This window comes from Anolis sagrei, chromosome X (genome assembly GCF_037176765.1).
Source record: "Anolis sagrei isolate rAnoSag1 chromosome X, rAnoSag1.mat, whole genome shotgun sequence".
Classification (NCBI taxonomy): Eukaryota; Metazoa; Chordata; class Lepidosauria; order Squamata; family Dactyloidae; genus Anolis; species Anolis sagrei.
In genome coordinates, this window is record NC_090034.1 from 89,486,952 (window position 1) to 89,513,377 (window position 26,426).

General features: G+C 42.2%; 1 protein-coding gene across 3 annotated transcripts in view; it reads right to left on the minus strand.

Annotated features, from left to right (window-relative positions):
• Window positions 1-2,822: 2,822 nt before the first annotated feature.
• Window positions 2,823-26,426, minus strand: part of LOC137094816 (FXYD domain-containing ion transport regulator 5-like) — a 29,199-nt gene continuing 5,595 nt past the window's right edge. For 2 of the 3 annotated variants that reach the window (XM_067460676.1, XM_067460677.1), the window contains exons 2-10: window positions 20,602-20,653; window positions 19,783-19,860; window positions 16,809-16,886; window positions 15,649-15,735; window positions 15,476-15,523; window positions 12,096-12,137; window positions 7,450-7,524; window positions 5,851-5,899; window positions 2,823-3,373 (exon numbers count right to left, since the gene is read on the minus strand). In XM_067460676.1, coding sequence (XP_067316777.1) covers window positions 3,349-3,373; window positions 5,851-5,899; window positions 7,450-7,524; window positions 12,096-12,137; window positions 15,476-15,523; window positions 15,649-15,735; window positions 16,809-16,886; window positions 19,783-19,860; window positions 20,602-20,653 — 534 coding nt within the window. In that variant the 3' untranslated portion in view covers window positions 2,823-3,348. The remainder of the gene's footprint in view (window positions 3,374-5,850; window positions 5,900-7,449; window positions 7,525-12,095; window positions 12,138-15,475; window positions 15,524-15,648; window positions 15,736-16,808; window positions 16,887-19,782; window positions 19,861-20,601; window positions 20,654-26,426) is intronic. The other variant, XM_067460678.1, reaches the window with a different exon arrangement.

The following is a 26,426-nucleotide window of genomic DNA, read 5'->3' on the forward strand; positions in this document are numbered from 1 at the left end:
CAATTGGTGGGGACAAGGGATAGGGCTTTCTTGGTGGTGGCCCCTCAACTCTGGAACTCTCTCCCTAAGGACATCAGGCTTTTTGGGGGGACTGATGTCATCCAGGCCAGGATAACTGCATGCCCATCCCCCTCCAAACACCTACCCTTTTCACCTGGTCATGCCCAGCACTTTTTAATTTTAATTATTACATTTGGCCCTGCCACAGATTTTAATTACGTCATGGTGTGTTGTTAATGTTATTGCCTTGTTTTTGAGTTATTTTGCTGTATTGTTGTTTTTACTGTTGTGTATTTGGGCTCAGCCTCTTGTAAGCCGCACCGAGTCCTCCGGGAGATGGTAGTGGGGTACAAATAAAGGATTATTATTATTATTATTATTATTATTATTACTGTCATTGTGGGGTGTGTGTGTTGAATGGTCTCATTAAGGAGGCCAGACTTGGTGGAGGTGGTTGACAGGGGCGGAGCTGCAGGCTATTGAAGGCTGCTCTGCCCCCTGCTGTGCTCTTTGCTTCAGCGTGAGCTAGGAGGCAGGTTTCAACCCCACCCCACCCCCCCCCCCGGTGAAATTTTCAACCCCTCCCCCCCCCCCCCAAAAAATTTCAACCTCTTCAAAAAAAGATTTCTGGCTACGGCCTTGATTCTGACATCCACCAACAATGGAATTAACCCAAACTTGGCACACAGGACTACCATGACCAACAAAAAATACTGGAAGGGTTTGGTGGGTGTTGACCTTGAACTTTTGGAGTTGTAGTTCACCTACATCCAGAGAGCACTGTGGACTCAAAACAATGATGGATCTGGACCAAACTTGGCACGAATACTCAATATGCCCAAATGGGAACACTGGTGGAGTTTGGGGAAAATAGACCTTGACATTTGGAAGTTGCAGTTGCTAGGATTTATACTTCACCTACAATCAAAGAGCATTCTGAACTCCACCAATGATGGAATTGAACCAAACGTGGCACACAGGACTCCCATGACCAACAGAAAACACTAGAAGGGTTCGGGGGCATCGACCTTGAGTTTGGGAGTTGTACTTCACCTACATCCACAGAGCACTGTGGACTCAAACAATGATGGATCTGGACCAAACTTGGCACGAATATTCCTTATGCCCAAATATGAACACAAATGGAGTTTGGAGAAAATAGACCTTGACATTTGGGAGTTGTAGTTGCTGAGATTTATAGTTCACCTACAATCAAAGAGCATTCTGAACTCCACCAACAATGAAATTGAACCAAATTTGGCACACAGGACTCCCATGACCAACAAAAAATATTGGAAGGGTTTAATGGGCAATGACCTTGAACTTTTGGAGTTGTAGTTCACCTACATCCAGAGAGCACTGTGGACTCAAACAATGATGGATCTGGACCAAACTTGGCACGAACACTCAACTTGCCAAAATGTGAACACTGGTGGAGTTTGGGGAAAATATACTTTGGAATTGGGAGTTGTAGTTGCTGGGACTTATAGTTCACCTACAATCAAAGAGGATTCTGAATTCCACCAATGATAGAATTGGGGCCAAACTTCCCACACTGAACCCCCGTGACCAAAAGAATATACTGAAAGGATTTAGTGGGCATTGACCTTGAGTTTTGGAGTTGTAGTTCACCTACATCCAGAGAGCACTGTGGACTCAAACAATGATGGATCTGGACCAAACTTGGCACGGATACTCAATATGCCCAAATGGGAAGACTGGTGAAGTTTGGGGAAAATAGACCTAACATTTAGGAGTTGTAGTTGCTTGGATTTATTGTTCACCTACAATCAAAGAGCCTTCTGAACTCCACCAACGATGGAATTGAACCAAACTTGACACACAGAACTAATGACCAACAGAAAACACTAGAAGGGTTTGGGGTCATCGGCCTTGAGTTTGGAAGTTGTAGTTCACCTACATCCAAAGAGAACTGTGGACTCAAACAATGATGGATCCGGACCGAACTTGGCACAAATACTCAATAAGCCCAAATGTGAACACTGGTGTTATTTGTAGTTGCTGGGATTTATAGTTCACCTACAACCAAAGAGGATTCAGAACTCCACCTCTTGACTTATTCCAATCTCACAAATTTCATTGGGTTTTCTTTAGCAAGGAATACTTGGAGCAGTTCCTTCCTCTGACATATAGCCTATAACATCTGGTTTTCATTGGTGGTTTCCCATCCAAATACTAATAATGGCTTATATTGCTTTGTTTCCAAGATCAGATGAGATCTCTGTCCTTGGGGTATTTAAAAGTAAAGGTTTCCCCTGGCATTAAGTCTAGTCATGTCCAACTCTGGGGTGTGGTGTTCATCTCCATTTCTAAGCCGAAGAGCCGGTGTTTTTTCTAGACCCCTCCAAGGTCATGTGGCCTGCATGGAGGCATGGAGTACCATTACATTCCCGCAGAGGCGGTGCCTATTAATTTACTGACATTTGCATGTTTTTAAACTGCTAGGTTGGCAGAAGCTGGGGCTAACAGCAGGAGCTCACTCTGCTCCCCGGATTCAAACCACTAAGCTTTTGATCAGCAAGTTCAGCAGCTCAGCAGTTTAACCCGTTGCGCCACTAGAGGGCCCCTTTCTTTGTTTCCAAGATCAGATGAGATCTGCTGTCCTTAGGGTTGAAAATGTTGCACCAAAGAGGTGATGGTGAAGTAATGGCACTGAATCTTTGTTATTCCAAAGAATAATATAAGATACCCGGTATAAAGAGCTCATATTTCAAGTTGTTTAAATACCAGCACTAATCCCACATTTGTCTTCATTAAATCAAGAATTGGAGTCCTCAGGTACAAATGAAGGCAGTCGTACCTTCATCTGGTAGCGTGTATTTATGTCACAATTCAGGCCTTTCATATTATCATGGCCTCGTATGCAAAGGGTAACAAAAGAACAAAGAAACGAAGCCAGAAAACATAGGAGGAAAAAAAACACGCCCAAAAGTATTATTGTGAGTACAGAACATGAGACTTCTTGGAACAGAATTGGCACAATGAGGTTTCTCTTGGCAACTCAAGTCTCTCTCAACCTGAGGCCGCACAAAGAAATGAAAGTTCAGTCCACGATTCTTTCAATCTTTCTGGTTCCACAGGGAAATTAGTTTAATGAAAATATATCTTAGGTGTAGAGCCAAAAAGAATTGGTGTTGTAGGAAAAGCGGGGAAATATATATATTGGGAGGTCAGATAGATAGGATGTTGGGGACTGCGTTGAGAGAAGCTAAGCAGCTATTTTTTTCCATGGAGAAGAATAGGAAAGGCTTCCATATGATACATCCAGGGTGACGCTGATTGGTGCGCTTGTGTCAGTGCAAATGCTCCTCAGGATATGAAGTGGCTTCAGGCCTGGGCCACATCATAGGTCCTGTAAAAGGAAGGGGACAGAGTTCAGACAGGAAATGTATCAGATGGTTGGGTTGTTGTAGGGTTTTTCGGGCTATATGGCCATGGTCTAGAGGCATTCTCTCCTGACGTTTCACCTGCATCTATGGCAAGCACCCTCAGAGGTAGTGAGGGCTGTTGGAGCTAGGGGAAAGGGTTTATATATCTATGGAATGACAAAGGACTCTTGTCTGCGGGAGCTAGGTGTGAATGTTTCAACTGACCACCTTGATTAGCATATAATGGCCTGGTAGTGCCTGGAGCAAACTTTTGTTGAGAGGTGATTAGATGTCCTTGTTTGTTTCCTCTCTGTTGTTGTGCTGTTGCAATTTTAGAGTTTTTTAATACTGGTAGCCAGATTTTGTTCATTTTCATGGTTTCTTCCTTTCTGTTGAAATTGTTCACATGCTTGTGGATTTCAATGGCTTCTCTGTGTAGTCTGACATGGTGGTTGTGAGAGTGGTCCAGCATTTCTGTGTTCTAATTACCAGGCTGTGCAGAAGTCATTGATACTATGTATGTGTTTAACTGTTAGAGTATATATTTGTGTTTGTAACAGTAGCTAAAACTAGAGTTATCTGGTTCGAATCCACAGTGAGCGTTGCCAAGGAGACCAGGCAGGCTAGCTCAGGAGAGTGAGAAGTGGGCGGAGCCAAGCAGGAAAAGTTATGTGCGTCTTTGGAAAAGGGGCAGAGAGTGGGAGTGTGTGAGTGTGTGAAGGAGTGTGGAGGCTTGAAAAGCCTGGGAGAGAGGTGTGTGTGAGCAGCTGGAGGATTTTCAGTTTAGAAGGGCTGAAGACAAAAACCTGGTCAGTTTCTTTAGTCAAGGAAGACTAAAGGAAGCTTGTTAAGATCCCTAGTCAAGGAAAGACTAGAGATCAGAGATTTGATCAAGGAAAGATCAAATTGGAAGGCTATTCATAGTAGGAAACATTGTTCACTAAAGAGCTTCACCTCAGTAAAAGTTAGCCACGAGCTGTGTTATTTGGAAGGGTGGACTGTATTACAAACCAAGTGATATTCGAAGTTCTATAAGTTATTTAACAGCCTGCAACCATACGCTTTGTACACAATAAACTTGTTATCTTTTGTTGAAGACCGTCTCATCTCAATTAATCTGCGTCTGTAAAGCCAGATCTCATCGGTGGTACCTCAAATACCTCACGTTGGTGGCAGTTACCTTAATTTACAAGTAATAATTGGCCTCCTCTATAATATATTCTTATACACAATTGAGGCCTGAGATTAATTCCCTCCATAATCATCCACACCTGTACAATTGGTAGCAGCGGTGGGATCTTCAAAGATAAAATCCCTATACCCTGTCCATCGTTGTGTTCATAACTGTACACAGGCCAATTAGATTTGATGCTGATGTCTACAATGGTTTTAAATGGTGTATTTTAATATTGAGATAAATGTTTTTAATGTTTATGTATGTGTATATGAATTTGTGTCCCGGCATTGAATGTTTGCCGTATATATGCTGTATTCCACTCTGAGTCCCCTTCGGGGTGAGAAGGGTGGAATATAAATGTTTTAAATAAATAAATAATAAATAAAATCCAGAATAGGTCTTCACAGTCATTTATGGATCCACCACCATGACCATCCCGAGAAGACAATCGTACTTGATTATGAGTGATCACCCATGAGTATGACGATTGACAACAGAATTGCATCCTCCAATACATCTGACAGCAGCAAACTAGTTTAGATGGAGAAGGCAGGGGGATGGCCAGAGGGTCCATGAGGAAAAACCAGGGGTCTGCTCCTGCTTCACTTTGGACTTTGCTAAGTGAAGCAACTGTTACATTCTGCTTCTTGGAAGTATTGATGTGGTCCATTTATCTTGGGAGTGTTGAACTTCACATGCTGGGATCAAATCAACTTCTTTGGGCTTTTCTGAATGGCCGTGGACATTTCCCCATGGCTTCATTGTTGATGGTTTCTCAGCTTTTGGTTTGCAGTATCCTGGTTTGAAGAAGCTGACATTTCTTGCCCAGTGCGTAGTTGTGGCACAAAGAGAATTGTGCAGATATATACTGGTATTTTTTGTTCTGCTCATTTACCCTGCCCATCAGTGGAATGCAGCCTCCAGGAATCTTTCTGAAATTGAATATGGGATTTGTGTGAAAGGAGTTCCTTAGCTTCTATTTATATGTTGCCATTCAGCTTCATTCAAGAAATAATGGATTGTGTGTGTTTGTGTGTGTGAAACTGCATGTCGCTTCTAGTGTGAGAGAATTGGTCATCTACAAGGATGTTGCCCAGGGGACACCCGAATGGGAGACTTCTCTCATGCCCCTGCATGGGAAACTGGAGCTGACAGAGGGAGCTCAACTTACTCTCCCCGGATTTGTCTTGCTGGCACAAGGGTTTAACTCATTGCACCACCAAGAGCTCCTTATAATAATGGATTAGGAAAGGGGAAAGGGGGCCAGGGTGGATGGCATCCTACCTTGCCCGTTTCTTTCCACGGCATCTTGGGAATTTCCCGTGTTTACCACCTGGAAATGGAGAGAGAACAAAGAGTTATAATTCATATGTCAAGAACTGAAGGGAATGAAATGGACAGCCAGTGATGTCTAAGCAACCACAACCCTGACGTCTCAGAGATAGGAAATAATGTTGTGAAAGTGATACTGCCAGATTTTCAAAATATCAATTAGGGACAGTTGAAAATGATGCCATCAGGAATAAGCCACTGACTAATTTATTTTCTACTTAAATAGCAAATACAGTCATGTGCCCAGTGTGGAACACATCTCACAATGCTAAAACAGTGGATGTGGCTCTTAATGAGACATGCCGCATTATCACAGGGTGTCTATACCACTGGAGAAATTACACTGTTTAGCCAGTATTGCATCACCTGACATCTGCCAGGAAATAGCAACCAGTAGTGAAAGGACCTTGAAGGAGCTGGGGGTGGTGACAGCCGACAGGGAGCTCTGGCGTGGGCTGGTCTATGAGGTCACGAAGAGTCGGAGACGACTGAACGAATGAACAACAACAACAGTGAAAGGACCAAGGCAGTGACATCTCCTGTTCAAATATCAGCCAACATGCCAACGACTTAAATCAAGAAACAGAGACACTTACTGGAACACCTCAGCAAGCGAGAGTCCAAAAGTGGCAAGCTAAAATCCAGAACCTCAATCAATAGCTGATACCAAATGAGAGACTCCCTCCTGGGCACCCAGAAAACTGGGCAACTTGGAAGGCGCTGAACAGACTGCGCTCTGGCACCACGAGATGCAGAGCCAACCTTAAGAAATGGGGCTACAAAGTGGAGTCCACGACATGCAAATGCGGAGAAGAGCAAACAACAGACCACCTACTACAATGCAGTCTGAGCCCTTCCATATGCACAATAGAGGACCTTCTTATAGCAACACCAGAGGCACTCCAAGTGGCCAGCTACTGGTTCAAGGACATTTAATAGAATGCCAAGTTTGTAAACTTTGTGGGGTTTTTTTTGTTTTTAAATACAATACAACTGTTTGGTTTGCTCCTGATATGATAAACAAATAAATAATCATGTATTGCCTATATTTGTACATTCCATGAAGTACCTTTCTCTCTTTATGAAGGATCCAATCCCAACATACCAAATTGTGTTCATATGTGCTTCAAAATCCTGAAATACACAGGTTAGCCTCCTTTCTATTCTTTTATCAGCAACCAAAAGTTCTTGATCCTTATGTGGTTGCAGGGAGGGTTTTTTTAATGATGTGCATGTGTAATGTATTCTAATATTATCTTTAATGACATGTTTGAAATTATTTCACACTTTGGTAAGATCATGTCAAACTTAATCACTTTAAATCTAATCATGGCCTCTTTCATTGTGTTGTAACCTTTTTTTCCATCAGGTTTTCAGCCTTGTTTTAGCCAAGTAAGTTGCCCTTGGTCCTGTGGCAATACTGAATGAATGAATGAATGAATAAAATAAGCTTGTTACACTGTTCCCACCCTCATAACAACAAAACTGAAATTTCTTATGCATTCATGTTAGATGATTTCAGATGCATTCATGCCAGTCATCCATTCTTACAGGTGAGAATGAGAATGCCAAGGATGAACAAGATGGCAGCGGCTACTAAACCCCATTTGCGCAGGAAGTGGTAATCTGCAATAGAAAAAAACAAAACAAAAACAGAGCCTTTAATATGAACATCAAATAGCATGCTGAAATGCATTAACGCTGGTGGATAAACAATATCTGGAGCAAGAACCAATTCTTAATATTACTTAAAGACATTTGAAATAAAATAATAATAATAATAATAATAATAATAATAATTTTTGTATTCCGCCCTATCTCCCTCAGGGTAGATTTCAACATAACAATGACAAACATTCATGATACTAACATAATATCCCAGAAAAACCCCACATATAAAAATAATATTAAAACCTAACATCAAATTAAAAACCTAGCATCAGTAAATTAAACCTGATATCAGTTATTTATTTATTTATTTATTTATTTATTTATTATTTAGGACATTTATAGGCCACCCTTCTCACCCCGAAGGGGACTCAGAGTGGCTTGTTGTTGTATTGTTGTTCATTCCTTCTGTTGTTTCCGACTCTTCATGACCTCATTAACCAGCCCATGCCAGAGCTCCCTGTCAGCCGTCACCACCCCCAGCTCCTTCAAAGTCAATCCAGTCACTTCAAGGATGCCATCCATCCATCTTGCCCTTGGTCGGCCCCTCTTCCTTTTTCCTTCCATTTTCCCCAGCATCATTGTCTTCTCTAAGCTTTCCTTTCTTCTCATGATGTGGCCAAAGTGCTTCAACTTTGCCTCTAATATCTTTCCCTCCAATGAGCAGTTGGACTTTATTTCCTGGAGTACGGACTGGTTGGATCTTCTCGCAGTCCAAGGCACTCTCGGAACTTTCCTCCAACACCACAGTTCAAAAGCATCTATCCTCCTTCGCTCAGCCTTCCCTATGGTCCAGCTCTCACGTCCGTAGGTGACTATGGGGAATACTATTGCTTTAACTATGTGGATCTTTCAAGATATACATACATACAATATATTACATTATTAGCATAGCACAATATCAGTATTATACTGTATATTACTATATTGTACTATACCATTATATTGCAATATTATTAGTAATATTACATGTAATGTAAAATATATAATTATAATAATGTATTATTATTAGTAGTATTATATTGTATTACATTATAATATTATAAATATTATATGCATATACATTATATTATATTATATTATATTATTAATATAGCACAGGAGACAAGGTGGAACGGCCTTTCTGGCTCCTCTCTCTTCGCTCTGGCCTAGTAAATTAAACTACACATAAGGTAAAGGTAAAGGTAGTCCCCTGACATTAAGTCCAGTCATGTCTGACTCTGGGGTGTGGTGCTCATCTCCATTTCTAAGCCGAAGAGCCAGCGTTGTCCGTAGACACCTCCAAGGTCAGGTGGCTGGCATGACTGCATGGAGCGCCGTTACCTTCCCGCCGGATCTACTCACATTTGCATGTTTTCGAACTGCTAGGTTGGCAGAAGCTAGGGCTGACAGCGGAAGCTCACGCCACTCCCCGGAATTGAACCTGCGACCTTTCAATCAACAAGCTCAGCAGCTCAGTGCTTTAACCCACTGCGCCACCGGGGGCTCCAAACTACACATAGTCAAGCAAAATTCTATAATAACATAAATCTAAACAAAACATCCACACTGGTGTACAACAGCCAGCAAGGGTTCAAATTACAGTGCGGGTTGGTTTTGTGGTCATTGGGCTGATGTTGGACCAGGGAAACCTAAATAAAAATAATTCTCAACCAGAGGCCCGGCAATGATCTCTCAACCATCTAATCCTCCTCCTCTCCATATGTTAATGTGCAAAAGTAGGTCTTCAGTAGTTTTTTACAGTAGAGGAGGGAGGGGACCAGCTTTATTTCTTTAGGGAGGAAGTTCCCGAGGTGGGGTCTGACCACAGAAAAGGCCCTCCCTCTCGTTCCCACCAGCCGTGCTTGGGATGGGGGTGGGATCGAGAGCAGAGCCTCCTTCAATGACCGCAATGCTTGGGCTGGTTTGTAAGAGGAGATGCCCAGTGTCAGATGCAGGTCCCATCTGTCTCACAATAAGCTCACTTTGAGGTAGAAAAGCTTTACTTTACTTTAAAAAGTAGGAAAAAGCTACTATACCTCAGTTGTCGCAACTGTCAAAGTTTGAAAAACTAAACATTTCAAATACTTTGCATGCTATTTTCCCACTTGTCATGTGTTATATATGTTATACAGTTTGTTGTCTTTTCGTCCACTGGTCAAATAATTTAAACATGATCTCATTCCCAGTTCTCCATCTTTCATAAGAGAAAGACCTTGGGTCATTTTTACCACCAGAAAACTACCAGTCAGTCTAAATATTGCATCTCTACAAAATAATAATAATAATAATAATAATAATAATAATAATAATACAAAGTATGGATTTTCGATGTTGCAATCCCAGATGACAGCAGGATTGAAGAGAAACAACTGGAAAAGCTGACACGATATGAGGATTTAAAGATAGAACTGCAAAGACTCTGGCACAAGTCAGTCAAGGTTGTCCCAGTGGTGATTGGCACACTGGGTGCAGTGCCTAAAGACCTTGGCCTGCACTTAAACACAATCGGCACTGACAAAATTACCATCTGCCCACTGCAAATGGCCACCTTACTGGGATCTGCATGCATTATTCGCCGATACATCACACAGTCCTAGACACTTGGGAAGTGTCTGACGTGTGATCCAATACAACAGCCAGCAGAGTGAACTTGTCTGCTGTAGACTCATCTTGTTGTGTTTCAAATAATACTAATATTACTACTACTACTACTACTAACAACAACAACAACAACAACAACTTTATTTTTATACCCTGCCTCCATCTTCCCCTGAAGGCAGTCAGGGTGGCTTACAAAGGGTTATGCCCAACAAATACAGGTTAAAACAAGCACTGAAAAACAGTCACTATCAAATATCAAAACAAAAAACAAACATTGAAAAAAATTAAAAACAATATCATGGCTGTACAACAAATTGCTGGGTTTGGCTCATATTGCTAAGTGCAGTGATTCCTACGTAGTGCCAGGGGAAACTAAATAAATAAATGTTACTAACATCTGCTAGGAAATTAGTTTCCAAGAAGCATTTTTCTCATGTACTCTTAATTCCCATTACATACAAGTGAACAAATGAAATATAGAATGCAAAATACTAACAAATATAACCTGCACATGGATACCATAGTACACTACAGCATAAGCATATGATCCTGACAGCCAGTTTTTCTCACAGTTCAACTGTATTTTTGCACTATGATTTTATTAAGGTCAGGTCTGATCATTCTGCTTACTAGCAGGAATAAGTAAAGGTGAAGGTTTTCCCCTGACATTAAGTCCAGTTGTGTCTTAACCTGGGTGGTGGTGCTCATCTCCATTTCTGGGCACCGGAATTGAAGGGAGATGTAGACAAGCTGGAATGTGTCCAGAGAAGGCCGACTAAAATGATTAAGGCTCTGGAGAACAAGCCCTATGAGGAGCGGTATAAAGAGCTGGGCATGTTTAGTCTGCAGAAGAGAAGACTGAGAGGAGAAATGATAGGTAAAAGTAAAGGTTGTGCCCTGACATTAAGTCCAGTCCTGTATGACTCTGGGGCGTGCTGCTCATCTCCATTTCTAAGCCGAAGAGCCAGCATTGTCCATAGACACCTCCAAGGTCATGTTGCCGGCATGACTTCATGAAGTGCCATTACCTTCCCGCTGGAGCGGTACCTATTGATCCACTCACATTTGCATGTTTTCGAACTGCTATGTTGGTAGGAGCTGAAGCTAACAGCGGGAGCTCATTCTGCTCCCCGGATTTGAACCTGCAACCTTTCGATCAGCAAGTTCAGTAGCTCAGTGGTTTAACTGACATGTATAAAAGTTTTATAATCCTATTTTAGCACCCACCACCACTAGTTCTGCTTTGAAACTTGCATTAAACAACACAGTCAATGAGGAAAACAGGAGGAAGGCAATTGCAGGTCTGTTTCCAAAGTCTTGTGTTGTGGCATGAGATAGTCCCAGGCTACAGGCATCTCTGCTCTTCACAAGGCTCCAATTTTCTTTAACAGGGACTCAAGTTCTCCAGATTTATTCAGAGCATCTAGGTCTGTAAAACCATCAATACAGGTATCTCCAATAAAGATACCAGGTATTGTTCTAGCGTCTGTAACTCGCAAGAGATAGGACTGAATGTCAGGCGTATCACTTCGGCTTGTGAGATCAATGTATTCCAAATGCCCAGGGTTCAGGTGAAGTGATTCTAGAAGGTCTAAAAACTTTGAGACATTAAGGACAGCTCATCTTCACAAATATCACCACTTTGTTAGGTGCAAGCCTGCTCATGACAAATTGCTGTGCAGGCACACTGCCCGGCTTCTCAGCCACAAGCAGACCGTTTAGCTGTTTCCAGGAACACTAGAGATCACAGCAAGGAAGCAGAGAGCACAGTTGATTGTCTCTAATCAAACAAATTGTGCAGCCCTTTTAGACATCCCAAAGCCTGCAAAATCTATTTCCCAAAAACAAAGCCAGCAAGGATGAAAAGTACCAGGCATAGGCATCGCTTATTCAAAAACCTTTGGGGACTCAATAGGAAACATCACTTTCTTTATCTTGAGACTTACCATAATGGAAAAAATCATGATTGTAATCGATCTTTTCAAAGTCTGCAAAAATAAAAAAAAGAATGTTAGATGGAAAAAAATGCAGTTTTGCTACCATAAGAACTTTGAGACATTAAAAGTTCAATCCTCCTCATATAAATGACGGTACCAGTTCCCAGTGCCTCGTATATAATTTCCTATATGTGGGCATTTATTAATATCTAGACACAGTGAAACATATATACAGTACAATCCCAATATCTGAAGGAAATATACTTCCAGACTTCATGTAGATATAATAATAATAATAATAATAATAATAATAATAATAATAATTTTATTTATACCCCGCTACCATCTCCCCAAGGGATTCGGTGCGGCTTACATGAGGCCAAGCCCACAATACAACAATAAACAAAGGCAATAACAAAAACAATCAATACAATACAATTAATCACATAAACACAAAATAAACAATAAGCATTCAACAGTGACGCACGAGCATTTAAAAAACCAATGGCTGGGCCAAATGTAATAGATTAAAATTTAAAAAATAATACTGGACATGAACAAGGTAGAATATAACTGGGATAGGATTTTCAAAGAGAAATGAGGGAACACTGTCAGTCCTAAATCAGTGGTAAAGTGCATTTTTGAGGGCATATTGCTGAGAGCTTTCCTTATTCTGGGAAGGCACACTGGAACAACCACGTTTTCAGGCTCCTCCCAAAGACTGCCAGAGTTGGAGCATGTCTGATATCCTTGGGAAGTGAGTGCCAGAGTCAGGGGGCCACCACCGAGAAGGCCCTCTCCCTCGTCCCCACCAATCGCGCCTGCAAAGGAGGTGGGAGCATGAGCAGGGCCTCACCAGATAATTGAAGAGATCGTGCAGGTTTGTAGACAGAAATGCGGTCACGCAGGTAGGCGGATCCCAAACCATTCAGGGCTTTGTAGGTAAGAACCTGCATCTTGAATTGGGACCAGAAAATGAATGGCAGCCAATGGAGCTCTTTAAACAGGAGGGTTGACCACTCCCTGTAAGTTGCACCAGTTAGTAACCTGGCTGCCGGACGTTGTACCAATTGAAATTTCTGGGCCGTTTTCAAGGGCAGCCCCACGTAGAGTGCATTACAGTAATCCAATCTGGAGGTGATTAAGGCATGGACCACCCTGGCCAGATCTGGCTTCACAAGGTACGGTCGCAGCTGGCACACTAGTCTTAATTGTGTGAAGGCCCTCCTGGCCACCGTCGACGCCTGAGCTTCAAGCGTAAATGATGAGTCCAGGAGGACACCCAAACTGCAAACCTGTGACTTCAGGGGGAGTGCAACACCGTCCAGCACAGATATGTGATACTTCAGACTGTAATAGCAAATCCTATTATTTTCAATGGAAAGGGGTGGTGGATTTATATCCAATTGGCAACCATTGATTCCTGTCCATCCCAACAGACATGGATTTCTGCATGGAACTGCTTCTGCTTTGTAATGAATAACAGGTTTTGGGGAGTTTGGGGGAGTGTTTTTTGTTTTTTGTTTTTTTGCTACACGATTTCAAGCCAGCTACAACTTACAACAACTCTATTATGGGCTTTTCTAGGCAAGATGTATTTGGGTTAATTGGCCATTGCCTTCTGAAAAATCCTGCAAATCTCTTGGGAAGACAGGTGGACAAATATCAGCATGCTGGAAGAAGCAAAGACCACCGGCATTGAAGCGATGCTCCTACACCATCAACTCTGCTGGACCAGCCACATCGTCCAAATACACTATCACAATCTCCCAAAGCAGTTACTATACTCCCAACTGAAGAAAGGGAAACATAACATTGGTGGACAGGAAAAGAGATTTAAAGATGGGCTTAAAGTCAACCTTTAAAACTGTGACATAGACACCGAGAACTGGGAAGCCCTGGCCCTTAAATGCTCTAACTGGAGGTCAGCTGTGACCAGCAGTGCTGCAGAATTTGAAGAGGGACGAATGGAGGGCGAAAGGGAGAAACATACCAAGAGGAAGGCGCATCAAGCTAACCCTGACTGGGACTGCTTTCCACCTGGAAACCAATGTCCTCATTGCATGAGAACATGTGGATCAAGAATAGGGCTCCACAACCACCTAAGAACCCACCGCCAAGAAACTGGACTTGGTCATCCTTGGGCTACGAGGGATCGCCTAAGTAATGTAAGTCTTCCTCCAGGGCTGAGAGACTTGCCCAAGGTCATACCATGGATTTCCATACCTGAGCAGGGATTGAAAATCTGTCTCTTGGAGTCTTTGGGCACATCTACACAGGACAATCCCATGGGGGGGGGGGGGGGGGGGGTACGTGCACTGTGGATCTGTAAACAGCGGGACCAGCTCCCAAAGTTCAGAGAATCTCAAGAGCAGTCTCCAATTTTCCCCAATTACCCTTAGTTCAATATCATCCTGATTCTCAATGTCAATAAATAATTACTTAATTACAAAGAAATTGAATATGTATTGAGGGGATGAGGCTCTTTCCAGTGTTTCTGTAATCCCAAAGTCATGGTTATGGGATTTTGGCAGTCACAGTCCAAAATCCTCATCTTTGTTCTAGATCAGTGTTTCTCAACTTTCCTAATGCCGTGACCACTTAATACAGTTCCTCATGTTGTGGTGACCCCCAACCATAACATTATTTTCGTTACTACTTCATAAGAGTAATTTTGCTACTGTTATGAATCATAATGTAATTAGCTGCTATGCAGGATGTATTTTCATTCACTGGACCAAATTTGGCACAAATACCTGATACACCCAAATTTGAATATTGGTGGGGTGGGGGGGGGGGGATTGATTTTGTTATTTGAGAGTTGTACGTGATGGGATTTATATTTCACCTACAATCAAAGAGCATTCTGAACTCCACCAATTATGGAATTGAACCAAACTTGGCACACAGAACTCCCATGACCAAGAGAAAATACTGGAAGGGTCTGGTGGGCATTGACCTTGAGTCTGGGAGTTGTAGTTCACCTACATCCAGAGAGCACTATGGACTCAGACAATGATGGATCTGGACCAAACTTGGCACAAATACTCAATATGCCCAAATGTGAACACTGGGGGAATTTGGGGAAAATAGACCTTGAGTTGTAGATGCTGGGATTTATAGTTCACCTACAATCAAAGAGCATTCTGAACTCCACCAATGATAGAGTTGGGCCAAACTTCTCACACAGAACCCTCATAACTAACAGAAAATACTGTGTTTTCTGATGGTCTTTGGTGACCCCTCTAACACTCCCTTGCGACCTCCCAGGAGTCCCGACTCTCAGGTTGAGGAACACCGTTCTAAAGATACAAACAGGCACAACCACTGTTTCTGAAGGAAAAGCAACCCCAAAGCAGCCAAGTTTTCCCTCTTTCTTTTGAATATACCTGTTTTCATCTTCTGGTCATCAGGTGGCACTTCAGCTGGAGTTACTCCTGAAAAAGACAATACAGAGAAGCCATTCGGTTAAGTTTGGAATACCAAGGTTGTTTGGTCAGTTCTCTTTCCCAGTCTTTCTCACAGAGATTCCCCAATCTCATGGCTGGTTTCTAGTGCTTACCTGCAAACCTTGGGGTCTTCATATTGTTGGTGATGACAATGGCCATTGTTGATGTTTCAGTTGCAGCTGTAGTTATCGCTTCATTTGCTTTTGTGATTTCGATTATAAGCCAAGGAAAGAATATGAAAAAACGTAGAGGTGAGCCAGAATTCCTTAAGAAGAAAAAATATTCTGAGCTTTGGGGCCAAATAATATAGACTTGCTTTTAAACCAACCCTTTAACTATAAATGTGATTTTCCTGTTTCTTGGCAGGGGGTTGACCTGGATGGCCCATGAGGTTTCTTCCAACTCTGCCATTCTATGATACAAGTTTGGTGGTCAGGCTGCCTCCATCCAGGTATGACTACAATTGCCATATTAGCCAAATTTGAAAAAGATCCTGATAATAAATCTGTAAAGACTGTAAAGGTAAAGGTTTCCCCTTGATTTTAAGTCTAATTGTTTCTGACTCTGGGGCGAGGGAAGGGGGTGCTCATCTCCATTTCTAAGCTGAAAAGCCAGCATTGTCCATAGACACCTCCAAAGTCATGTGGTCTCCATGACGAAGTGGTACCTCTTGATCTACTCACATTTGCATGTTTTCGAACTGCTAGGTTGGCAGAAGCTGGAGCTAACAGTGGAAGCTCACCCCACTCCCTGGATTCGAACTGTGGACCTTTCAGTCAGCAAGTTCAGCTGCTCAGGGAAAGACTGTAGTCAGGCTAATAATGTCATGTAGAGTACAGTTACAACCAGCCAGCCATGCCTTCTGCCAAGATACTCCATTTTATTCTCCATCCCAAGAATAATTCCTTATGAACACTGAACATCAGTCTTCAGTGGTCTATTTTAAGGGGTATTTCCATCCTCCTGAAAACTTTTGCCCTATAAATATTTTTGGTCTTCTGGCATCTTGAGAGTTCTTGCTTTTGCCTCCCACTTTTACCTTGATGGTGCCTTCAGACTACAAAAGCACTTACGATTGGGAGATACCTCTATGCTGGCTAGGAAGTACTTGTTCTTGGCAATGTGTGATGCTGTTTCTTTCTTGTGATGCTGTTTCTTTCTTGTGGTATGGAAGGGGGGTGGCCTCCAAAGCAATAACCCTTCCAAGTTCCATAGAGAACTGAGATCAATATTATTAAAGGATTCCAGCCCAGATATGTTCTCTGCCACATACCATTTGTTGTCTCAAGTTCTTGCAGGAAGTTCAGCTCAGTACTTGCATCTGCCAATCCCTCTGCCATATAAGATGAGGCTATGGAAGAGAAAAACTGCCTTAGAATAACTTCAACCAGAAAACCAGGGTAGCTCTTGGTTTTAATTGCCTATTGTGTGTTTTAACCTGTTTTTTAAATTTTAATTTGCTTTAAATAAATGTTTTTAGTTCTATGTATTGTCGAAGGCTTTCATGGCTGGAATCACTAGGTTCTTGTGGGTTTTTTCGGGCTATAGAGCCATGTTCTAGAGGCATTTCTCCTGACGTTTCGCCTGCATCTATGGCACGCTTCCTCAGAGGTTCCTCACAACCTCTGAGGAAGCGTGCCATAGATGCAGGCGTAACGTCAGGAGAAATGCCTCTAGAACATGGCTCTATAGCCCGAAAAAACCCACAAGAACCTAGTTTTTAGTTCTGTCTGTTACTGTTGTGCTCCAGGCCCAGAAATACCTATGACCACCACACCACACAAGAGTCCAGGAATATAAAGAAACAGTTTATTGTAAAAACATATAAACATCATATAAATATTCAGGAATAAGAAAGGAAGCTATATAATCCAAAAAGATTTAGCAACAGGTAATGACTAAACAATAATCCAAAGGTCTCATAAAGTTCCAGAGGTGACAAAGTCCGGGAACAGGTAGAAATCACAGATACACAAGTGAGGTTGGTGGGGATGAGGAGCAGGGTCTTCTCAGTGGTGGCCCCTCACCTGTGGAACTCACTCCCAGGGGAAATTAGGGCATCAACATCCCTCCTCTCCTTCAGGAGGAAGGTAAAGACAAGGTTGTGGGACCAGGCCTTCGGGCAATCTGACAACTAGATATGGACAACCAGATGGATAGGACTGACAGGACTGACAATTGTGGAATTGGAATTTGAACTATGAGATTGCGAAACGCTGACCATCAATGAGGAGAAATGGTTTGTATTAGTTTTATTGCTTTTACTGGTTTTATGGTTGTTTTCGCCTTGCAAGAATTGTTGTTTCTGTTAATTGATGTTATTGCTAGAATTGCTGTTTTCTGTTAATTGATGTTATTTTGTCTTTTTGTTGTTATGTGACGCGGGCATCAAATTGTGCCTTGCTTTTGTAAGCCGCCCTGAGTCCCCTTCGGGGTGAGAAGGGCAGGGTAGAAGCAACCGAAATAATAATAATAATAATAATAATAATAATAATAATAATAATAATAATAATACAGCATAAGTCCACAATCAAGAAGGTATAACAAAGGAGTACATGAACAGAAACATAGAATACTTCAGGATATATATAAAATCTAAAATCAAAGCTTGACTTGAACCAGGAACAAGAGAACTCAAGCTTAGCTTCTCACTCTAATGCAGCTTTGCCTGAACTGACCTTAAAGTAAATGACTTGTTGTTTTAGACACCCATGAAATTATTCCATTTCCCATGAATTTCCTTCACAGTTTTCCCACGTAATCTCTCTGAACGATGCAATCTATTTTCAGCTCCAATTTGTAAATGAAGACCTTTGTTGATCTCTGTAGCTACAAATGGGTTCCCATGGGAATCCTCCTTAGCTCTTCACTCGATTCCTTATCTGCTGTTGCTTCTTCTGACTCCCCTGAATGCCCTTTAGGCCCTGCACTTTCCAAGCTATTTTTCTCAGAGAGAACAATCATTTCCCAGACATGAATTTTCCAGACTTGAGAACCCATTATTGTGCCACAGGAAAGCTCACAATCCTGTCTAAATCATCAGTTAAACCATCAGCCTCTGGTGGCCGATCTACAACAATTACCTGGAAGCAGAGGCGGCCCTAGGTAATTTTCAATGGTAAGGAAACCGTATTTTGCCCCCCCCCCCTCCAACCAATCAATACTGTTCATCATGGAAGTTCTGTGTGCCATATTTGGTTCAATTCCATCATTGGTGGAGTTCAGAATGCGCTTTGATTTTAGGTGAACTATACATCCCAGTAACTACAACTCGCATATGTCAAGGTCTATTTTCCCCCAAGAGCGCCTCAAGAGCGCCCCTGGGCAAAATCAACTATACTGCAAAGGCTTACTTTGCGTAATGGTTGAGCCGCCTCTGCCTGGAAGTCATCATGGGATAACAGGTGATATGCAAATATCAGAAGAAATTAAGTTTAGAAGCCTGTTTCATCAGCCAAATGATGTACCAATTCTATCCACAGTAGGACTATCAGAAGAAAGATAGGGCCCTCCTGTTTTTGTGACATTTGTTTGAAAAAAAGGATTGCCGCTGGTGGTGAGGACACTTCCCATGTCTGTCTCTCATCAAACAGGTTCTTAAGGCTTCTGTACAGTTTCAGAAACCTACCAAACTAATGTAACCAGCAATGGTGTGGTAACGAAGAAATATATGGGCATAGCGCAGGAAATGTGCCCTTTCCACATCTCTGTAAAAGGATCTTATTTCTCCATCCCAGCTAATGGACATTAAAACCCTGATACCACAAGAAGGAAACAGCATCACACATTGCTAAGAAGTTGTCTCACAAACGCTTGAAGCAGAGGCTTGTTTTAAAATGAAAAGCAGCTTTAAGAGGGATGACTTTAGAGTGGAAATACAGCACAAGGAGAAAATACTTGACCCTTTCCTCTTCACTTAAAATCATACACATATTCAGTTATGTTGCTCCTTTCATTAAACAGCTGAGCATGTGGTAGGGAAAGATGGTAAGGGAAGCAAATACCTTCAAGGAAGGAGCATGCAGATGCTAGCTGCACTACAAAACAACTATCTTTGGGCTGCCATGTAGATACAGCCTTTCTGCAGAGGGCCAAATATCCTCAGGGCCCTTTCACACAACCGTATAACCCAGGGCCGTTCCACACAGCCCTATATCCCAGAATATCAAGGCAGAAAATCCCACAATATCTGCTTTAGGGCCTTAGCCATATTGACCAGAGATTATTTACCAAGCCATAAAACTCACGTGTTGAAAACAACTGGGGTTCCATTGTGGATTCACCTGCAGCATCCTCCTTCTGTTCAATAACTGAAGCTGGGCTTGCTATAAAATCAAAGCAAGCATGAGGTCAGTCAGCATACCATGACCATGAACATCTTCAGACATTAATGATCTAAAGCTCTGTAGACCAATGTTTTTCCCATCTCCCCCTTTTTAATTTTAAGTATCTTTAGGATTCCGTCAAGCTTTTGGATAGCTTCCTCTTGCACGCTAGTAGTGTTATTTTGGCTACAGAAGTGAAATCTACAAGCTGGCGTTCAACGGTGTAGATCAGTGGTTTTCAACCTGTAGGTCCCCAGATGTTTTGGCCTTCAATTCCCAGAAATCCTAACAGCTGGCAAACTGGCTGGGATTTCTGGGAGTTGTGGGCCAAAACACTGGGGACCCACAGGTTGAGAACCACTGGTGTAGATGAATGACCAGTTTCTAGGTGTATTGTCGAAGGCTTTCATGGCTAGAATCACTAGGTTCTTGTGGGTTTTTTCAGGCTATAGGACCATGTTCTAGAGGCATTTCTCTAAGGAGAAATGCCTCTAGAACATGGCCCTATAGCCCGAAAAAACCCACAAGAACCTAGTTTCTAAGTGACTACTCTATAAAGCAGCTCTGACTCATCCAGCTACGAGAAGGATATCCCTAATGCTAGGATGACTCATGCAAGTCAGCTCAGGTGAAAAATGGTAACTCGTGGAGAACATGGATGTGCGACTTCATTGTTGTCTATTGCTGTAGACATAATAGTTGGAAACACCTGGAAAATGTAATGAAGAGACAACATCTCACCTTCTGCATCCAAAGAAGTTGTAAGGCTCATAAAACCAAGCAGAAGAAAAACCTGTGAAATAAGCACAGAGATATTATTTGTATTATGCAATTTGTTATCCCATAGTCCCAACTGTGAATCTCCAAAATACCTCCAATGTGTGGGCCAAAGGGGATAACACCATAACTTGTAAGAAAGAGGGGACCAAAATATTTTGCTGCTTGAGGCAAAAAGCAAACTAGCCCAATATATTTATTTATTTGTTATTATTTTTTTACTGCTGAGCTTGTTGACCGAAAGGTCGCAGGTTCGATTCCGGGGAGCAGCGTGAGCTTCTGCTGTCAGCCCCAGCTTTTGCCAACCTAGCAGTTCAAAAACATGCAAATGTGAGTAGATCAATAGGTACCACTCCGGTGGGAAGGTAACGGCGCTCCATACAGTCAAGCCAGCCACATGACCTTGGAGGTGTCTATGGACAACGCTGGCTCTTTGGCTTAGAAATGGAGATGAGCACCACACCCCAGAGTCAGACAGACTGGACTTTACCTCTTTATTTATTTACTAAATTTGTATACCACCCTTCTCAGCCCTCAGGCGACTCAGGGTGGTTTACAGAGGCAACAATTCAATGCCCAACAACACCATAAAACATTTAAAAACATTAATACATAATATAAAAAGCATAACAAGAACAGTAAAAACTTAAATCAATTGCATCTTCTAATTAAAAACATTGTCCAATCTTATCGTCCAGTCGTTCCATATTCCTATGTCTTTTACATTGCATTTTCAAACGCTTGCTCACACAGCCACGTCTTGACTCTTTTCTGGGATGTTAAGGGGGAGGGGACTGATCTAATGTCTCTAGGAAGGGCGTTCCATAGCCGAGGGGCCACCACTAAGAAGGCCCTGTCCCTCGTTGCTGCCAAACTTATTTGTGACACAGGTGGGAACGAGAGCAGGGCCTCCCCGGACGATCTTAAAGTCTTAGCAGGTTCATAAGGGGAGATGCGTTCAAACAGGTAAGTTGGGCCAGAACCATTTAGGGCTTTATAGGTTAAAGCCAGCACTTTGAATTTTGCCCGATAGCAGACTGGCAGCCAGTGGAGCTGGCGTAACAGAGGAGTTGTGTGCTCCCTGAGTGCTGCATCAGTTAGTAGTCTGTCTGCTTTTCAAACATGGAGAGGCACGGAGCTCATCACATGTTCCAAGATTAAAAGAGGCAGAAATATTCTGGAAGGAGGGAACTCTGAACATGGGTCAGCAATCATGCTTAGAGCTCCTACCTCTTATCACACTTTACTCACATCTTTACAACTGAAAAACAGCTTGGATGGGAATCATCAAAGTTTCCCATCCTGTTTCATTGCCCAACCATCAGCAGTCTCTTGTATCCTATGGGGTTTGATGCAGAACAATGGGATCCCATGAAAAGCAATGGTTTTAACCTGGATCGCTGTCTCTTGTAACCTATGGGCTTTAATGCAGAACCATAGAATCCCATGGAAAGAAGTGGTTTTAAAGTGGTGTCAGTCTCCTTTAATGTAAGGTGAGCTGGGTAGGGCAAGGGATCTCTTGGTTTTCAGATAATGTTGTTTCTCCTGATTAATAGTAATAGTAATAATAAATATAAATAAATAGTAATAAATAATAATAATAATAATAATAATAATAATAATAATAATCTTTATTCTGCCCTATCTCCCCAAAGGATCTCATGGAGGATTCCAGTCACAATGCCTGAATACAACAACCAATACATACACAATAGCAAAAATAATAAACCAACATATAAAGCAAAATATAACAACATTTAAAAATTAATATAAAACATAATCTGTCAAGTACATTATATAAATTATATCAGTTTCCAACAGACCTCACAACCTCTGAGGAGGCCTGCCGTAGATGTAGGCGAAATGTCATGAGAGAATGCTTCTGCAACATGGCCATACAGCCAGAGGCGGCCCTAGGTAATTTTAAATGGTAAGCAAACAGTATTTTGGCACGCCCCCCCCCCGCCCCAACCAATCACTGATATATATTTTTTCTTTTTGTCGTGGGAGTTCTGTGTGCCATATTTGGTTCAATTCCATCATTGGTGGAGTTCAGAATGCTCTTTGATTGTAGGTGAACTATACATCCCAGTAACTACAACTCGCATATGTCAAGGTCTATTTCCCCCCAAGAGCGCCTCAAGAGCGCCCCTGGCCAAAATGAACTATACTGCAAATGCTTACTTTGCGTAATGGGTTGAGCCGCCCCTGCATACAGCCCAGAAAACTCACAACAACCCAGTGATTCCAGCCATGAAGGCCTTCGACAATATAAATTATATCAACATAGAACAAAGCATCAAACAGAAGCATCAATTTGCCAGAGCCAACCGACTTCTTTAGGGTATATAAATTGATTATTACTGAAGGTGTTAATTGGGCTAGCAAGGTAAACAGGGCCTTGATACAGATGACAGATATTGATCAGAGGTATAGCAACAGTAACAGTTACTAACAACTATTTAATAACAAAAAAGTAATACTGACCTTGTGATGAATGTAAGATGAATCTATTGCCAGCTCCACATCACACTCACACGTGTGTGTGTGAGTGTGATGGGAAGGCAGAACTCAAAATGGGACTGCTGGCAATATAAGAGTCACTTAGATTGCCTAAAAATTGGGAAGTTGCTATAAGTTCCATTTTATTTTTGAAAAATTGGTATTATGTGATATTAAGGAATGTAGTGGGTGGGGAGCTGCCCTCTATTTAAAAGGAAAACTGCTCTTGGTGATTTCCAGGGGTGGCTATTTATCCTCTTCTTGGGAAATAAGGGATCAAAAAGCCATCATAGTATCATAGAGTTGGAAGAGACCTCGTGGGCCATCCAGTCCAACCCCCTGCCAAAAAGCAGGAATATTGCATTCAAAGCACCCCTGACAGATGGCCATCCAGCCTCTGTTTAAAAGCTTCCGAAGAAGGAGTCTCCACCACACTCCGGGGCAGAGAGTTCCACTGCTGAACGGCTCTCACAGTAAATAAGTTCTTTCTCATGTTCAGATGGAATCTCCTTTCTTGTAGTTTGAAGCCATTGTTCCATGTCCTAGTCTCCAGGGAAGCAGAAAACAAGCTTGCTCCCTCCTCCCTGTGGCTTCCTCTCACATATTTATACATGGCTATCATATCCCCTCTCAGCCTTCTCTTCTTCAGGCTAAACATGCCCAGCTCTTTAAGCCGCTCCTCATAGGGCTTGTTCTCCAGACTCTTGATCATTTTAGTTGCCCTCCTCTGGACACATTCCAGCTTGTCAATATCTCTCTTTAAATGTGGTGCCCAGAATTGGAAACAATATTCCAAATGTTCCACCCTTAAAGGCAACATAGCCCAAAGTTTTCAGTGCCTAACTTCAAATAAACATCTATAGTATAAACAAAGATATGACTTAGATAATATAATATCATATTTCTTTGACTGGGAAATTGTTAATTTGCCTGTTTTGTTACTTGTTTATTTTATTACATTGACATAATTCAAGGCATTGCTGTCTATTACAGTACGGAAAGATATGAAGGAATGTCGCAGCTTTGAGACTGTGTTGGATGAAGCTTTGGAGTCCACCAAAGCTTATGCTAGAAATATGTTTTATTCAGTTTACTGTCAAAGGTGCTGTAGATTTCCTTTCTATGTATTTACACTGAGATTATGCAATGATTACAGTCCAGAACATGGATGGATGTTTGCTCCATCCATGTTCAACATCTACACAAATGACCAGCCACTGCCAGAAGGGACAGAGAGTTTCATCTATGCTGATGATCGTGCCATTACCGCTCAAGCAGGGAGCTTTGAGATGGTAGAACAGAAGCTTTCCAAAGCTCTAGGTGCTCTTACTGCCTATTACAGGGAAAACCAGCTGATCCCCAACCCATCTAAAACACAGACGTGTGCCTTTCATCTCAAGAACAGAGAAGCATCCCGAGCTCTGAAGATCACCTCGGAAGGAATCCCACTGGAGCATTGCAGCGCACCCAAATACCTGGGAATCACTCTGGATCGTGCTCTTACCTACAAGAAGCACTGCCTGAACATCAAGCAAAAAGTGGGTGCTAGAAACAATATCATACGAAAGCTGACTGGCACAACCTGGGGATCACAACCAGATACAGTGAAGACATCCGCCCTTGCCCTGTGCTACTCTGCTGCTGAGTATGCATGCCCAGTGTGGAACACATCTCACCACACTAAAACAGTGGATGTGGCTCTTAATGAGACATGCCGCATTATCACGGGGTGTCTGCGCCCTACACCACTGGAGAAATTACACTGCTTAGCCAGTATTGCACGACCTGACATCCGCCGGGAAGTAGCAGCCAATAGTGAAAGGACCAAGGCAGAGACATCTCCAGCTCATCCTCTGTTTGGGTATCAGCCAGCACGTCAACGACTTAAACCTAGAAATAGTTTTCTAAGATCTACAGAGACACTCGCTGGAACAACTCAGCAATCAAGAGTCCAAAAGTGGCAGGCTCAAACCCAGAACCTCAACCAATAGCTGATACCAAATGAGAGACTCTCCCCTGGGCACACAGAGGACTGGGCGACTTGGAAGGCACTGAACAGACTGTGCTCTGGCACCACAAGATGCAGAGCCAACCTTCATAAATGGGGCTACCAAGTGGAATCCTCGATATGCGAGTGTGGAGAAGAGCAAACCACTGACCACCTGCTGCAATGCAACCTGAGCCCTGCCACATGCACAATGGAGGACCTTCTTGCAGCAACACCAGAAGCACTCCAAGTGGCCAGATACTGGTCAAAGGACATTTAAGCAACTACCAAACTCACAAATGCTGTATTTTATCTGTTTGTTTGCTTTGTTCTGTTAGAAATGTAATATAATTGACTGGTTGATCTGACACGACAAATAAAAAAAAAGTCCACAAAGTAGCTCACAGCATCATAAAAATACACATCAAGAACCACATACATCTATATAAATAAAAATGTAAAGTTCATTTGTGGGATTAACATAACTCAAAAACCACTGGACGAATTGACACGAAATTTGGACACAAGACACCTATCAGGCCAACGAGTGACCATCACTCATAAAAACATGGGAAAACACATCAGGAGCCAAAAAAAGCCAAAAAAGCAAAATGACGCTACAGCGTATGTGCAGAAATGACTCCCCCCCCCCCCCCCCCCCCCCCGCCGCCCGGCAAACAAAACACAATAGCATATCCACACTCTCTTCTGCACTACAGCTCCCAACATCCCCTAGACCAGGCCCTTTAGGAAAGGAGGATGATCCAAATGCACTGTTTCCAAGCTGCAAGCTTTCTTCTTGGATTTCTTTGAAGGCATCCCAATCCTTACATATTTCCAATTTCCTATTCCTGGATTGCAACTCCCAGCAATCCTCCAGATAGATAAGATAGATAGAGTAGAGATAGATAGGTAGATAGATTGATCAGGAGGGACTGCTGGGAGTTGCAGTCCAATAATGGGTAGAGAAGGAAGAAGGGAGAAAGAGAAAGGAAATAAAAGGGGAGGAAGGAAGGAAAAAAAGGAGGAAAGAAAGAGGGAGGGTAAGTTGGCTACAACAACATGTGGTGGGTACAGCTAGTATTAAATAAAACAATAACAATCAGGATATTAGCTTTAAATATTAATTGGTTTTTGATAATTATCGGCATGCACCTAATAACTAATTTGCTGTTGTTAAAGTTCATTATGTTGATTATTCATTATGTTGATCATTGCATTAATCATTATTTTTTTTCTCTGCGATGCAAAAGCTTGCCTTTTAGCCTAAGGTAAAGGTAAAGGTAGTCCCCTGACATTA